The following is a 16,405-nucleotide window of genomic DNA, read 5'->3' on the forward strand; positions in this document are numbered from 1 at the left end:
TAAGGCAGGAACAACTATACAATAGGAACATAAGGCAGGAATTATATAAATACCAGAAAATAATAGGAATAAGTAAAATCAATTTGATCTCACAATTTAAATTGAACCAAATCCTCCGTTGTTTCTTGACTAGAAAAAGAGATTTAGTTCATTTCTGTTGAAAATAACCCCACGCGAAATTGCAGAATTAATGGTTGAAGGCATTCTCAATTAGAGACTACAATAATCCGAAAAGAAAGAAAAGAAAAAGAAAACCAACGAGCCGTCCCTGATGATTGCCGCCTTCTCCCAAAAAAAACTCCCAAGAATAAGAAAAAGAAGATCCTCGGTCATTCCCACTAGTCTGACGACTTTTTTGTTCAAAAATAGATTAGAAAAACTTGCCCAATTGGTCTCTTGTTTCCTACTACTACTAAAACTCTCCTACTAATTGCCAAATAAATTGATTTGGTGAATCCTATATTAACCGAAAATATAGAGTCGGTAATTCCATTGGCTAGCAGATTTGTGACCTCAATTTGCAACACTGGATGTCATGCATCATTCTTGAGCTTTCTGAACATGCTGAACCTTGAGCATGATGCCACCACGCCGAATAGCAAGTGTAGTGAAAAATTTGTACTTTTTTATCACTTTTTGTTCCAACTCCTTGCGATCAGCACAAATTAGCAAAAGTAAATAAAATAGAATCTGCCAATTAACGCAACATTTGGTAGGATAAGAGAGGGAAATAATTATAGAATTGACGACAAAATATCGATCTATCAGTTTTAGGGGCTATTTCCATTGTACTCTAACCCCAAATATTTGAATTGTCGAATCGTTCCATCCTTTTTTTCCCCTTTAAGTGAAAGGGCATGGCTATATATACAAGGCTTGACAAATAAAAACATTTTAGGAAAAAAAAAGAACTCCTAAAATATGGTGTCAAAAATTGGGTCAACAAATAATTGAAACAGAAAGCATAGCTTTTTTTTTCCTTTTGAAAAGAATTGTCAAGAAACAACAGCAGGTTAAAAACCATAACAATGATCATGATCTTGTTTTTCACTTGTGCAGGAGCATCAACCGGGTTTGATTGGGATAACTTTCTTATCAGTAAGGAACCAGATGCCAAATGTAACTTATACGTCTATCAACATCCGAACCGGACATGCAAAAGCTAAGTTAAAGTACGTGATCGTATCTTGGCCATGGCCACCGGGGCAGCTGGAAACCCATTGACCGAGATGGTTTTTTTTTTTTTTTTTTTTAATATTTTCTTGAATTTTGTGTTACAAATAAAAATTAAATCTCAAATTTAAAAGGTTAATTGTCATGCATATCTAAATAGGGGTGGAGCTGCCATTTGGTCAGTGGGGGCACCTGTTCTCACCAGCCAAAGGAAAATTCCAATTTTGGGTATAAATTTGTTTCAAAAATTTACTTGTACCCTAGCAATTTACAGTTGTGTCCCTACTGACCAAATTAAAATGTTCTTTTGTAGGTTTTCAGTTTTAGAAAAATTTTACTTTTTCTGGGATTATTTGTTGACACAGAAGAAAATTGACTACAACTGTTAATTAAAAAACAAGTAGTATATGTATTATATCGCTGTAATTGATGATTACAAGTATAACCTTGGTATTTTTTTTTGAATACAAAGGAGAGGCCACTGCCTTCTAACATGGTATTAAACGTGGGGTTGTGACCCCAATCATATCTGCTCCTATTAACTCCCTTAGTCCTTCCGGTGGCTCTTCTAATCTTCCGCCTGTTGACTGTAAACGGATTGCTTCCTTGGCTAGCCAGTCTGCACATCGATTTCCTTCCCTCCAGATATGTTGCAGCTTGCAAGACCAATCTCTGCTCTCCATGCTCCTAATCTGTTTCACCAGATTGTGGTAAGGCGATGCGATCATAACCTTGGTATTTTAAAGAGCTAGATTGGTGGTGAGTATTTTGATAAACAAGTTCGTTTTTTCATTTTAACGAGTTGTAGGGCATTAATAGTTTTCCTACATCTCAGTATGTTAGTTGTTAAATAATAGGTATTACATGCAACATGAATCTCACAATTTTCGTTTTTAATCAATATTCATAGAGCTAGGCAACTATGCATGCAGTGCAAATTGTGCTGGCTCCACTACTAATTTATACTTGATAATGTATATACATAGTCGCTATTTATCTAAACTCTGATAATGTATAGTGTATATAAAATTATTTCATTATGGATGCAAATTTCCGAAGTGATATGATAAAGTACCGTATATTACCGAAGATTGGTCAATGAACTACGATTCTAAGATAATGCAACTGTACTGGCACTTTTTTTTTTTCCTGGTTTTTGGACAATGAAAAAAATATAGGGTTCTAAGTTAAATTTGGATTTTAGCTTACCAAACTTTAAAGGGAGATATCAGCTTTCCCCACTTCCTCTTGTCAAAATAAGAAACCCTTTGGAGTACAAGATTCTTCTAGACAAGTAGGAGTGTAAACAAGTCTAATTAAATCATTATTCTAGTGTTCAGCTTTATTTGATTATTTTAATGAACTTGATATCTTAGTTAATTTTGACTTGTTTATTTCTTGAATCGAACTCTTAACAAATTTTTATCGAAGTGAAACTCAAATCGAACTCGAGTGGTTTGAATTTCTTATCTATAAATTCTAACTTTATGGTAATTACATCAAACTCATGCCAAGCTTGAGAGTTTATCAAATATAAAACGTTGTTTAAATTTAGTTTGATTAGTTAGCAAACTAAAGTCTATTATCTCTAATTGAATTGAATTCAATTTGAGTATTAAGTAGTTTTAGTTCATATTTCAACTCTATGCACGGGAGTGTTTTTTTCTTGAGTTGTAATGTATTGAAATAATCTAAGTCCTTCGTGGCTCTTTGAAGTTCTTGTTACATGAGCCGGTAAAAGATCAGCACGCAGGACTAATTTAGCACAATAGCTTCCCCAACATTTCTATCATGGACCAATTTGGTGCTTTAACTAGTTTTGTGGAAATCATATGCTGTTTCTTGACTTTTGAATTGGGTTTAATCCTTTGTTTTTAAATTAGGATCGGACCGGCCGGTTCGACCGATTGAACTAAGAACCGGATAATTCTTCGGTCCGAGTTGGTATACAAAACCACCAGACGAAAGAAAACTTGGTCAAAACCGGTCAAAAGACCGGTTTGACCATGAACAGGTAAAACCCAAAAAAACTCGGGTTTTTTGCTATTCTCTATTTTTGTTGAATTTTAATTTTTTTCTTAGACCTTTTTATATTTTCCTAAATGACTAATAGCAACACAACAACTCTTTTTAACAAATCTAAAATCAAACAAAAAATAAAAGAAAACATGTATGAAAGGATGAGAAGAAAAGAAGAAGAGATCAAGAAATCTCACATGAGAAATGCTGAAAAGATCTAAAATAAAAAATGGTAGAAGGGAATATAAGCGAAAGAGAAGAGGAAGAGAGTTTAAAAGAAATAAAAAGAAACCATTAGAAAAAGGAAAAAAAAAAGCACAAAGCAAACACATGATCTGGACATTGTGATGCGGGACTGGAAGGCGAAAAGCTTTGACGGTGGACTGGCAAAGAAGAAGCAACGAGAGGAAGAAACAAGAAGAATCCTTTACAAGTTAAAAAACTTTTCTCATATTATACTTTGACCCCTCAATATTTTAAATAATCATAATTACACACATGGAATTCTTTTATTACTCATTTGCAACCTTACTTTTTGCATTTTTACAATGATTGTATATTTTCATTCTGGATTCATCATCTTATGGAATTAGAGACTCATTAATGTTATTATATCTTACTTAAAAAAGTTTCATCAAAGTACTTTGTATACTTTATCATTCATTTCGCCTCTTAATATACAGGACATATGGGGAAAGATTGAAAATTACTATGAGTACATATTTATTCTTTTTATTTTTTATATAATTAAAAAATATATATATATTTATAACATCATTCGGTTCGACCCCCAAACTTAACCAGTCGAGCCCATTGACCCCTAACCCCTAAACTCTATCGAGTCATTACCCAGTCCGAGTTTCAAAACACAGGTTTAATCAAGCTATAAGCATGGAAAGAAAACCCGATCAAATTGCGCATGGATATAAATTCATAACTTTGGGATGGAAATAATCACCTCGTATATCATCTGGGTTTTATCTAGAAACCATTGATAACTACACATTTTCAATCTGCATACCTCTTAAAGAATAGGCTAGGAAAGGGGCAAAAAAAACTGTGTTATTCTCTCGTCAATTACTGGTGAGTTTGACTTAATTGGCTTAATTGTCTAAATTTCTTTCTTTTTTCTTTTTTAGAAAGATTACAACAAGCCCAGGGGACCAATATAAATTGATTTAGAAATGAGTAAAATTACAAACTAACTCATAAATGGTAGGACAAATACTAAACGTATAGTTATATTTAATGACTCACATAAACATAATGGAAGTTGAACACAGAAGTTCTAAATTGTGGGATTTCAAACTTGACCCTTAAACTTCGGCCTCAGGGACAATTTTCAAATTTAAAGTTAAAGGAAATCTAATGATTTCTATGGAACTTTAGACGTCTACTTAGGACATGATTTAAACAATCATTAGCAAAAATGCACTTAACCAATTGAAGAAGTTCCTATTGGACATCCACGAAGGAAACTGCAATTCCTCGCATGCATTTGGAAACTTAAAACTGTGGCAGATTGACATTGTATAGTTGTAGAGGTAGAATGTACATAGGAAGAGTATAGACGTACCTGCATATGCTAGAGGTGTTAGATACATTCGAGATCATGCACTTTTAATCTGCATTTTTACACCTTTGACTTGAACTTACATCAGACTTCGCAGAACAATTGCATGGTCCTGACACGTAAATGACTGCTGAAGCTCCCCTACAAAAATCAACTACTGGGGATTTTGAAAAAAGCTGCTGCTTCTGCTTTACATATCTGATTCTTTGGAGATAAGATTGATGAAAAGCAACAACCGCCTACATGGTAATGCAACCTTCAACGAAACTTCCTGCCACACCTCTGCCATATATAAGCCCAAGCTAGGGCAGTTGTTCTGCACCATCTCGACTTAGAAATCATGGCAACCAAGTTTTTTCTCCTCTTTTGTTTTCTGGCTTTTTCTCATTCTGCCTTTGCTGATACTTCAGATTACAAGTGTAACTGCAGTGCAGTGAAGCGTGAAAGCTTCCCGAGCGATTTCGTGTTCGGGGCAGCAAGCTCTGCCTATCAGGTAGCATTATCTGCAAATAAGATTGATGGAAATCAGTTGCCTTCATTGGCGAAGCTGCCTACTGATAATGGGAAAGATCAACTTTCTTACCAGTTTCTGAAGTGTTCTCCTTCCCCTCAAACCCATAGCACATAAGTACATACACTAGAGGGACATAAAATTCCTAAATAAGTTAATAAAGATTTTTGGTACCTCAAAATAAGATGTTCAAGTTATTTTGCGCATGCATGCATCGTGAAGGATGTGGAGAGATCAATGCAAAGTTCAAAGAATTTGCTTTCATTTGCATCTTAATCAAGCAAAATCAGTCAGCCACTAGCTGGCTAACTAACCTCTATTTTGAGTTTCTATAGTAATATTCGGTTTACTTTTGCCAAAAATCTTGGCGGAAGATGATTGCACGTTATGAGTTCTCTCTTTTGTTTCCAGATTGAAGGTGCATGGAATCGTGACGGTAAAGGACCAAGTATCTGGGACACACATACTCATCTCTATCCAGGTCTGCATTTGATCTCTCTATTTGTTCGAAAACGATACAATTTGATACCCTCGGATCATCAGCTGATTATAGATTTGAACAAACTAGAAATCTGCTTCAGCACTATTAACATTGCCCTCTTCTGGCAGTAACTATAGATGAATGTTGTGAACAAGATACTTAAATTTCATCCTCAAACAGTACATTAGCTTTTAGTAAAAAAGAAAAAAACACTGCATTAGTATTTTCTATATGGCTTTTTTTTTTCCAACAAATACTGCAGTAACAGATGAAAAGGGAATAGCAAGTAACAAATTAGTTCGTCTAGCAATTAGAAGAAAAAAATGAAAAGGAAATTGCAAGTGCCATGCAGTCCCTTTTTTTTTTTTTGGTTCTTTTTTTACTTTGAAATTGCAGGCAAGATTTTTGATGGAAAAAATGGGGACATTGCTACTAATGCTTATGATCTTTACCAGGTATAGAAAAAAATCAATTGCCCTTTTTTTCTGGTTTTATATGTGGTTGGGACTACATAAGTATTATATACAGTCACAACTTTCTAATTAATTTATAATGCAGGGTGATGTAAACATCATCGCTGATCTTGGTCTTGATGTTTATCGATTCTCAATCGCATGGAGCAGAATATTGCCAAGTTAGTTTCCTGTGTTTATGCACTACATATTTCTACGAGAATTTCTACTTAAAATTACAATTAAAAAGCTCCCAGGGCACACACACACGTACACATGCACACAAAACATATGTACATCAGAGCTTTTCAGTGAAATGGATTAATTTGGTAGTGGAAAAAGCTAAAATTCATTAAGTTAATGGTGATCATTACTTGCTAAATGCAGTAGTAATTTCAATTTTAAGGTTTTGATTTCTCACATTCGAACTTCTAACGCTCTCTATGCACTCATTCTTACTACTGGACAGGTGGACAGTTAAAAGATGGTGTGAATCAAGCTGGAATTGACTACTACAATAATTTTCATCAATGCTCTCATAGCAAAAGGTTTACAAGATACAATATAGAAAGACAAACATGAATGATAATTAGTTTTCTCCCATTTCCTTGTATATTTAAAACTTTCAAATGTAATTGAAAGTTTAAATAATGGAAAACAGTTTCGTATACTATTGAACAACTCATTCTTTATTTAATTTGGTCTCTTTTTTATTTATTCCCCTTCACAGTTAATTGATTTTTTTGAATTCTTTTTTTTCCCCTTCACTAAATTCAAGTTCCTAAAAGCGCATGATATATATGGTAAATGTGCCTTTTATTCCCATCGTGTAGGAATTGACCCTTGTGTGACTACTTTTCATTGGGATGTTCCCCAAGCTCTACAATCTCTATATGGTGGATTCCTGAGTCCCCGAATAGTGTAAGTAGCCCAAGTTCTTGTCTATATTAATTAATTCTTCGATGTTAATTATTATGTGGTCCTAAGGCTTAGGGTATCCTTCCAGTTTTGATTTCCTCATAATTAATTTCTTAAATAGGGAGGATTAATTATCGAAACTATGTTGACATCCTGTTCAAGAATTTTGGCGATCGGGTTAAGTTTTGGATCACACTCAACGAACCATTGTCTTTAAGTGAAAGTGGACATACTTTGCCATATCTGGCACCTGGTCGATGCACTATATGGGGAAACGTTGATTGCACAGGTGGAGACGATGGAATAGAACCGTATTTGGTGACACACCACCAACTTCTTTCCCATGCAGCTGCTGTTGACTTGTATAGGCAAAAATATCAGGTCACACCATTGATATAAGTTGCATGTGTGGTCTTCATCATGGCTTCTACAAGTTTTGAATTGAAAATTTAGCAAACAAGAAGCCTAAAAGGTTCTATTAGGAGGAGAAATTAATATATTAGCTGATGTTGTTTATTCTGCAGGAACTCCAAGGTGGGATTATAGGAATCACACTCAATAGCCAATGGTTTCTACCATTTAGGGATGGAAATGAAGATGACCTGAAAGCAGCAGAAATAACACTCGATTTCACGTTTGGATGGTAAGAGATATATTTTAGATAGCTATCACTAGCTGACCTCTTGGCTCTTGATATTGAACATCAGATGGGCTTTACATATTTTAAAAGATGAAACAAATTTACAGTTCGTGCCGATCATCACAGGTTTATGCGTCCAGTCACATTTGGTGACTATCCAGACACCATGAAGGAAAGAGTAGGCGAAAGATTACCAAGTTTTACTCTAGTGGAGAGTAGAAAGCTAAAGGGTTCGTACGACTTTCTTGGTTTGAATTATTACACTGGATCATTCACCCACTTCCTTGACGAAGGTTATGTACCACCATATCCAAGCTACCTCACAGATTCTGGAGTTAATGCAACAGGTGAATTCCAATTTATTCTTTAGTAACCGAAAGAACAAAAAAATATAAAAAGAACCTACATCATGTATTCATGTGTAGTTTCATAGCCTAAATAGTAGAATTTTTTTTTTATATATATATGATTTGGAGTCCCTCAATTTGTTCCCTCACTACGATGATTTTTCCCTCTATATTTTGTCTTTGAGATTCCACCCTTTGAGGGACTAAGGGCATGGTGAAAGTACGAATATATACACATAACACGTTGGCTGATTTTGACATTGAAACATACAAATGACCTTGTGCTTTGGAAATTGCTAAATGTGTCAAAATTAAAAATAGCAGAAATATAAAAAAAAAAAAAAATGCTGCGATCACTATATTGGTCTGCGTGTATATTGAATGACATATCATTTCCTGTCTATGGATTAACTTCCTTCTCTTATTTTTCAGAAACTGATAGTGAGGGCAATCCCTTTGGTCTTGGACCGGTAAGTTATGCATTTATCACATAGTCAATGGGTTTCATGCAAAAAATTGTTATATCTTTTCTACTGTATTTTTTGACAGCCACAATGCCCATCCAATTATTATTAGAGATGTAAGCTAATAGCCTTTTTAAATTAGAGTGAACAAAGGAATACTAGTGTGTGTTTTCTTCTCTTAATGAAATAAATTTTAGAATTTCAACGTGTTTCACCAAATCTTAACTTAGTATATTTTTTTATTTTGTGATTTTTGAGTTTGATTCTAAATCAAATGATCAATTAACTCTCAAAAAATCTAGTAGGCTGGTGTGTTTTGGCTTCAAGTATATCCTCCTGGAATCAGAGACCTTCTGAACTACACGAAAGTGGTTTATGATAACCCAACAATCTACATCACGGAGAATGGTAATCAACCAATCACTCATATATGCCCTGTTCTTCAGATCAATGTTGATTCTACATCTTATGACTCATGAGGTAATTTATTGATCATATGTTCATCAATTTCGGTCGCCTGTTTGCAGGTGTATGCACTAATGACACACTAACCAAAGAGGAGTCCATAAATGATACAATTCGAATTGATTACACAGAAGACCATTTGTGCTGTATTCTTCATTGGTGCATGCAAGTATTCAGTCATGAATTAATAAGGCCTTTGTCAAACCTTTGATTATTTCTAAGTGCGCGTGCATATGTGTATATTTGTTGGTTTTACACCCAGTGTAGATTTCTTTAATAACGTGTTTAATCATCTAAAAAATCCTTATCTTTCTTTATATTGCTTAATGATGAGGCCCAAACCTACACTCTAAATTTTGACCTAAATCCCTCGTGCACTGCAAGTGTACAGGTCGTAGTTAGTAGTACTCAGGAATTAGGATTGATCTCACGAGGAATCACTTGCAACTACCAAGGTTTCTAACTCACTCTATTATCTAAATTTATCAAGAATTTTAACTAATTTAATCATGCAAAATGCAAAAAGTAATATAATGCAAGTTAACAACTTGAAGTAACTCAACACAAGTGTCCTAGGGTATAGAATCCACTAAATGTACCTAATCATGGATAAATTAACTAAATATCACTCATGATCTTGTCTTGCTAAGGATGCATTTCACTCAAACCATTGGAACTCGCTTTTGCCAATGAACCAAACTTAGTCTATACTAGAATTTCCCTACTTTCGTGGTGAAATCTCTAGTTTAAACTATATCAAGGACAAAAAATGTCATAAATATCCACCTAAATGTACCTCTACTTTCGTGTGTCTACTCCTTCATTCATTTTTCATTATTGTCAACTATTTTCATATATTAACAACAACTAAAGTGGCTAGTAAATAGTGATCAAGCATTTACAAGTATTAAAGCATGAACAAATGAACTAGCAAATGCAAGATATAGCAATAATTAACTTTATTCAACCATAGTTAAGGCACAAATAGTTTCATCTATCCCTAGAACAAGAAGATTTAGTTAGACATAGTAAATTTAACAATAAAGCTCATGTCTTCCATGTAACAAAGTATTAGTGAAACAAGTAAAGAGAGTAAAGGAGAAGAAATGCTCATTCAAATGAAGAAACATGATCTTCAAGTTCCATCATTTTCATTGCTATAAAAAATACATGATTACATAAAGAGTTTTTTAAGTTCTTCAATAGAAATGAAAACTTGATCTAAAATTATCACTAAGTTAAGCTAGAGAGAAAAGACAGAAAAGTTCTATATCTTCCCTTCTCTATCCCCTCCTATCTCCCTTCTCTCTTTTTTATAATGTGTTTTTCTACTCGTTTTTTTCTTCTTCTTCCAAAAATGCCCTTCATTGGAATCTCCAATATTCCTTCTTCAAGTGTACAAGATGCTTTGCCAACTTTTCAATCGAAATTTGTTGTGAAACAAGAGTAAAAAAAGTAAGTGTGAAATGTATACAAATTGTTCTACAAATTGCTGAGGAGAGAGAAATATCTGAACCCTTGGATTCAAGGGGTACCAAGCTAATCCGAGCTCGGATGTAAGGTTTCTTCAAATTTTCACATATTTTGCATGCAAGGTCCGAGGCCTCTATTGAAGGGATCCAAGCTCGGATCATGGCCTCGGATACAGCCTCTGATTACAGAAGTTTTATCCGAGGTTGGATCCTTGGTTTTCTACTCCAATCCGAGGTCGGATCCAATTCCCCTGTTTCCAGTTTCAATTTCCTTCCTTTGTCGTGCAACTTTCTCTTCTGGTCTCACTTATGCGTTATCCTCCAAGATACACATTGCATCTTCTTCAAGTTAAGTGAGTGTTTCATGCACCAATAACCTACAAAATATCACATATTTATGCATTAATCCACTTATTTTGCACATTTGGCTCACTAAGTAACACTTGAAGCAATTTTACACCAAAAAGGGCTTAGACGTGGCTATGAACACCTAAAAACACGAAAAGCTTTTACATGTAATCATATGAAACACATGTAAAATATTCACTTATCACTTAATGATGTTCAGTCATAGTACTACGTACCTTCAACTGGTTAAAACTGAGTTTGCATGCAATTCGTGTAGTAACCTGCAGTCTTTGTACTTTTATTCTTCACGTTAACAAAGAGAAGTCGCATTGATTCAAGAGCAGGATTTCCTTTTTCATGAAAGTTATTTGTTTTGGGGCAGGCGCAATTTAGTTGGTAAGTAGAGATTATTCTTGGTTTGACTCTCAAATCCTCCTATTTTCTCTTTTTCATTATAAAGCTTAGAGTTTCTCCTTAAATCCCAAAAAAAAAAAAAAAAAAAAGTTACTTATATCCCCTGCTCATGAGAGGTCTGCATGATGCTGAAGTTATTTTCATATATTTTTTGGGTTTATTATACTTTACACTTTTCTATTATACTTAAATTCTCACTTGGATTCTTGTGTTTCAAAGTGGGATACTTCAATTTTTAAAGTATAAAATATGTCCCACTTTGATCCCTAGAATATGAAAGGGAGAAAATGAAGTGAAGTGTTCAACTACCCATCCCCAACCTCCTACCCTACTGGAAAATATAAAAAGAAAAAGTAAAGAAAAGAAAAGAAAAAGGATCAAATTATTATTTATCCACTGTGGTTTCGCATATTACTGCATAATCCATCTATGAATTTATGTAAAAAGGAAACTAGACGTGCACATAAGTTAGTGTACTAAAATGACGATGTTCACTTAATCCATCTAATCCTCATATGATTTTATACAAAAGCGGCCAACCCTGTTATATTCAATACGTAGTAAGGGTAAGATTGAAATTTTAACTAATAACATTGTGGAGACTACTTTTTATCAAAATTTCACTTTACATAAAATTTTAAGTATGTTCGACAGATATTTTAAAATGTAAAAGTGGCGGTCTTGTATTAATAGATGAAACCTTAGGAGGCAATCAGTAATTTATCCAAAAACATAGGCATTGCAAGTTAAAACTATCAATGAAACCTTTTTATCTCGTTCACAAGGAATGTGCAAACCCCCAAGCCAACCCAAAACCCCATCCCCCACCCAAAAAAAAAAAAAAAAAAAAGAATTGAACGCCAATTTTTTTTTTTTGGTGGCAACTTCTTAGCACTTTTATTGATAAGAACAGAGAGTTTACACACGGACGTAGACCACTTCTAAGTACATCAATCAACTATAAAGCCAACAAATCGAACACAAAAGGAAAAACGATATTATACCACTACTAACACACTTAAAACTCTATGCCCCATTCAACAGCAAGCTAGCTCCAATTCTCCTTTATCCTGAGCCATTCCTGCAAGAAACCAGCACGGCTTTAAGATCTCGAGTAAGCCAATATTCAAAATTTTCCCCATTTCATGAAAGAGCTGTGGATTATGCATATTCATGGACTTCAAATAGTACATCTGCTAGAGCAATTCTCTATCAAAAGGGACTTCAGGAAAATTCTCTTTCCTTTTACTCCAATGGCAACTACACCATCCAAGTTCTCCATGTCACCATCCATTACATGAGAAACGGCCAAATCTTCATGGATTTTAAATACTTTTGAAAGTCATAGGGTTCACATGAATAACTCGTATTTATTTCCTTTATTAAAATTTGAAAAGATGCTCAAAAAAAAAAAAAACCTTAAAAAGACACATAATGGCCTGACATTGTCAACAAATATCAACTAGTGTGGAAATTCTACTTCTTTTCCTTAGGAAAGTGTATAGTCATATCTAAAAATGTATGTGAACTTGCTTAATGGAATTTAATCAAATTGACCTCAAAATAACTTCAACAGTTTAGCTTATTGAGTACTTTTACAATATGCATTCCCTATTTCTAGTATCATTGTGTTTGTTTCATAGAGATGGGGAAATAAGAAAAGACGAGAAAGAGTTTAAAAAAAAAAAATAATAAATGAGAAACGATTAAATTTCTCAAAAGGAAATAAGAAAAAAAAAAGAAAATAAGGTTTATCCATTGTCGATTCAAGATGAATTTTCTATTTTTTTAATCAACGTTAGTACTAATATATGTTATATTTCTTGATAACTTTTCTAGATGATTGTTTCACATCCTTTTACCAATATTTTGGTGAAACAAATAACTTAAACAGTTTTGAGATTAAATTATTTTCAAAATGAAAGAGACATGCAGAATTAATTAGATGATCGGACCAAAACCCTTTTACTAGCTCCAAGTGAGTACTATTATTCTAGTTAAATAAAATTATGGCCAGATGCGGATTGTGCAATACCTGATACGCACATACAGAAAGGCTTTGCTCCATTACTGTAGTTGGATTGGATCTTTAACGAGTTTTCTGTTTTCTCCGTTGATACCTCGCTTCTTCAACAAACTTTACGACCCATTGTGGCTTTCCTGTTGCAAACATTAGCCATCCCAAAGCGAGTCCAAGGACAACTCCAAAACCATACCCTATAATCACCGGTTTCCATGTAAATCCACTGAAGAAATCTGATTGCTCTTCTTCTTGATCTATAGGAAGTGGTGGTGGCACCTCAAAATCAGATTCGCTGCACTTCTTTGTTAGTGGGAGTCCACACAGTCCCACGTTCCCCTTGTATGAATCATTGGAAAATGTATTGAATTGGTTACCTTGAGGAATGCGTCCCACAAGATGATTCTGTGAGAGGTTTAAGAATTCAAGCGAGGTCATCATTGTAAGTTGCTGTGGGACCTCTCCATCAATTTGATTGCAAGAGATGTCCAGTGATTCAAGGGAACTCAAATTCCCAAAGGAGGAGGGAATATAGCCAGAGAATCTGTTATTGGATAAGTTCAGAACTTTGAGGTCAACCAGGTCACCGATGACGTCGTCAATCTCTCCACTGAATCTGTTGCTTGATAAATCAATGGCTGTGAGAGTTGTTATGATTTGGGGCAATTCCATTGATAGCCCTTTCACAGATATGCTTAACGAATATCTGTAATCATTGTCATAAAAGATATAGCCAGCGTCCAAGTACATTGCCCTTGATTCAGTTCTGTCTGAATTCATCATTGCTCTCAAGCTTGTTAGAAGCCTGATAGGTACAACACCGGTGAACTCGTTGTTGGATAGATCCATAATTTGCAACTTCTTGAATTTGCTTTTTGTTTTGAAATTATTGTCTATGGTTCCAAAGAATCGATTCGATTTCAGAACCAAAACTTTGAGCTCCTTGAGATTTTCCACCCACGTAGGGAATGTGTCATTTATTCTGTTATTCCCTACATCAAAGACTTCCAGTTTTTCACACTTCACCAAAGATCTTGGCAACTGCCCTTCAAAAAGGTTGCCCTGCAATCCAAGATATCTCAAACCATTTTTCGGTGCAAAGATCATACCAATGCTTCCTTGAAGGCGATTATTTTTCAGATTGAGCACAGCCAGTCCGCTACTGAAGTTTCCGAAACAACGTGGAATTTCACCGCTGAATTTGTTTTCAGACATGTCAAGAAAGAAGAGGACTTCTAAATTGCATATTGAAATTGGCAGCGGACCTTGAAGCTGATTTGATCGAACATCCAATACAGTAATACTCTTCCAAGGTGGTATGAAAGGAGTAGATATAGCATTATAAGACAGATTTAGGTAAGTTAGTGAATCCCAAGCCGTGGAAGTCAACCAACTGGGAATTTGACGAATGTTGTTGCTGGAGAGGTCTAAATATGACAAACTCTTAGAGTTTTGAATGAAACCTGGAAATTCTTTTAACCCACAAGATGACAATCCCAACTGTCCAAGGTTGAGAAGTGAGACATCGTTGTCGATCCTACATGCTAATCTATTGGAGGAAAGATAAAGGTAAACAAGGTTTTTCATATTCAAGAACATAATCAAATCAACAATGCCACTTAAATTGTTTGATGAAAGGTCAAGCCATATTAGGTTCCTAAGTGTAGATATTGACTTGGGAATTGGACCTTGCAATTTATTATGATCCAAAAAGACAAAAGTCAATGAAGAATTTCCTGTGAAATCTGGCAATTGTCCAGTGAAATGATTAAATGCAAGATCTAAGAAAATCACTGCTGGAAGGTGAAGCAACCATGGTGGAAGTGTGCCGTTGAGCAAATTATGGGTTATCTTTAAACTTATGAGTTCTTGGAGCCCAGATGCATTCGCAGGAAGTGGACCAGATAGCAAAGTGAATCTGATGTCTACGTCTACAAGCGCTGTAAGGTTGACAACTGAAGGTGGCAATGGACCAGCTAGACTGTTATAAGAAAGTGATAGAGAGGTTAGTTTTTGGAGATTGTTGAAAGAATCTGGAATTGGACCTTGAAATCCATTGCCTGAAAGGTCTAATGTCTTCAACGACACAAAATTTGAAATACTCCTTGGGATTTGTCCCACAAAATTGTTGGAACCCAGTACCAAGTCAGTGAGTTTTGAAAGGTTGCCAATGGATTCGGGTAAAGAACCAGAGAATTGACAGCCAAATAATATCAAGGAGTTTAAGGATTTCAAGCAGCCGATTGAAACAGGAAGTTCACCAAACAAGTTGGTAGAACTGAGATCCAAGACTTCCAAAGAAGATATGCTGGAGTTGAACTTAGGTAAAATACCGGTGAGGTTCTCATTGCTACCTAATACAAGCGCCTGCATGTTCGGTATCTCAAAAACATGATCTGGGAGCTTACCATGCATTCCTGTACTGCTAAGATCTAGATATGTTAAGGATGAAGAAAAATTTAATGGAACCTCAGATGCTATGTGTACAGCAGACAGACAAAGCACACTTATCTTGGTTAAATTTCGTAGAAGCATTTGAAAATCATGTTTTTGAAGTCTTAAAATTGCGGAGCTTGGGGGATGTAGAGAGAAATCAAGCAAAACTAACTTTGACAAGTGAGATATTTCTGATGCAATTTGGCCGTTGAAATTTGAAGTTGAGAGGTTGAGGTGTGTCAGGTGTGTTAATCCACTGAACTGGCGCGAAATTCGCGATTGCTGGAAATCATTGTATGCCAAGTTTAGTTTCTGGAGTTGAGAAAGGCCGAAGAGGCTACTATTAGGACTGATGACTCCTTCAATTTGGCTGCAGCTGAGGTCCAATTGAATTATATGACCAGTGATCTCATGGCATGTGACTCCATCCCAGGTGCAGCAATCTGTACTCTCGTTCCAAGATGTGATCTTTGGATAAGGATGCTGACCAAAGTAACTACAGTCGGAAGAAAATTCATTGGATGCGCTAATCTTGAATTGCTCCTTAAACTGAAGTAATGCAAGAGCTTCATCATAGTGGCAGAAATGATGCACCGAAAAAGAGGATGCAATTGCAATATGCAGTATGAGAAGGTGAACTGATATTATACAACGCCAATTTTGCTTCTCCAT

General features: G+C 35.1%; 1 protein-coding gene and 1 pseudogene across 1 annotated transcript; one reads left to right on the forward strand and one right to left on the reverse strand.

The window, feature by feature from the left end:
- The first annotated feature begins 5,105 nt into the window (after positions 1-5,105).
- On the forward strand, positions 5,106-9,057 carry LOC113706169 (cyanogenic beta-glucosidase-like; annotated as a pseudogene).
- Positions 9,058-12,130: 3,073 nt separating this feature from the next.
- LOC113706170 (receptor-like protein 7) lies at positions 12,131-16,405 on the reverse strand. Its single transcript, XM_027228062.2, has 2 exons — positions 13,313-16,405; positions 12,131-12,358 (listed from the first exon to the last, which is right to left on the reverse strand). The coding sequence occupies exon 1, from the start codon at positions 16,403-16,405 to the stop codon at positions 13,367-13,369; it is 3,039 nt and encodes a 1,012-aa protein (XP_027083863.2). The 3' UTR covers positions 12,131-12,358; positions 13,313-13,366.

This window comes from Coffea arabica, chromosome 8e (assembly GCF_036785885.1).
Source record: "Coffea arabica cultivar ET-39 chromosome 8e, Coffea Arabica ET-39 HiFi, whole genome shotgun sequence".
NCBI lineage: Eukaryota > Viridiplantae > Streptophyta > Magnoliopsida > Gentianales > Rubiaceae > Coffea > Coffea arabica.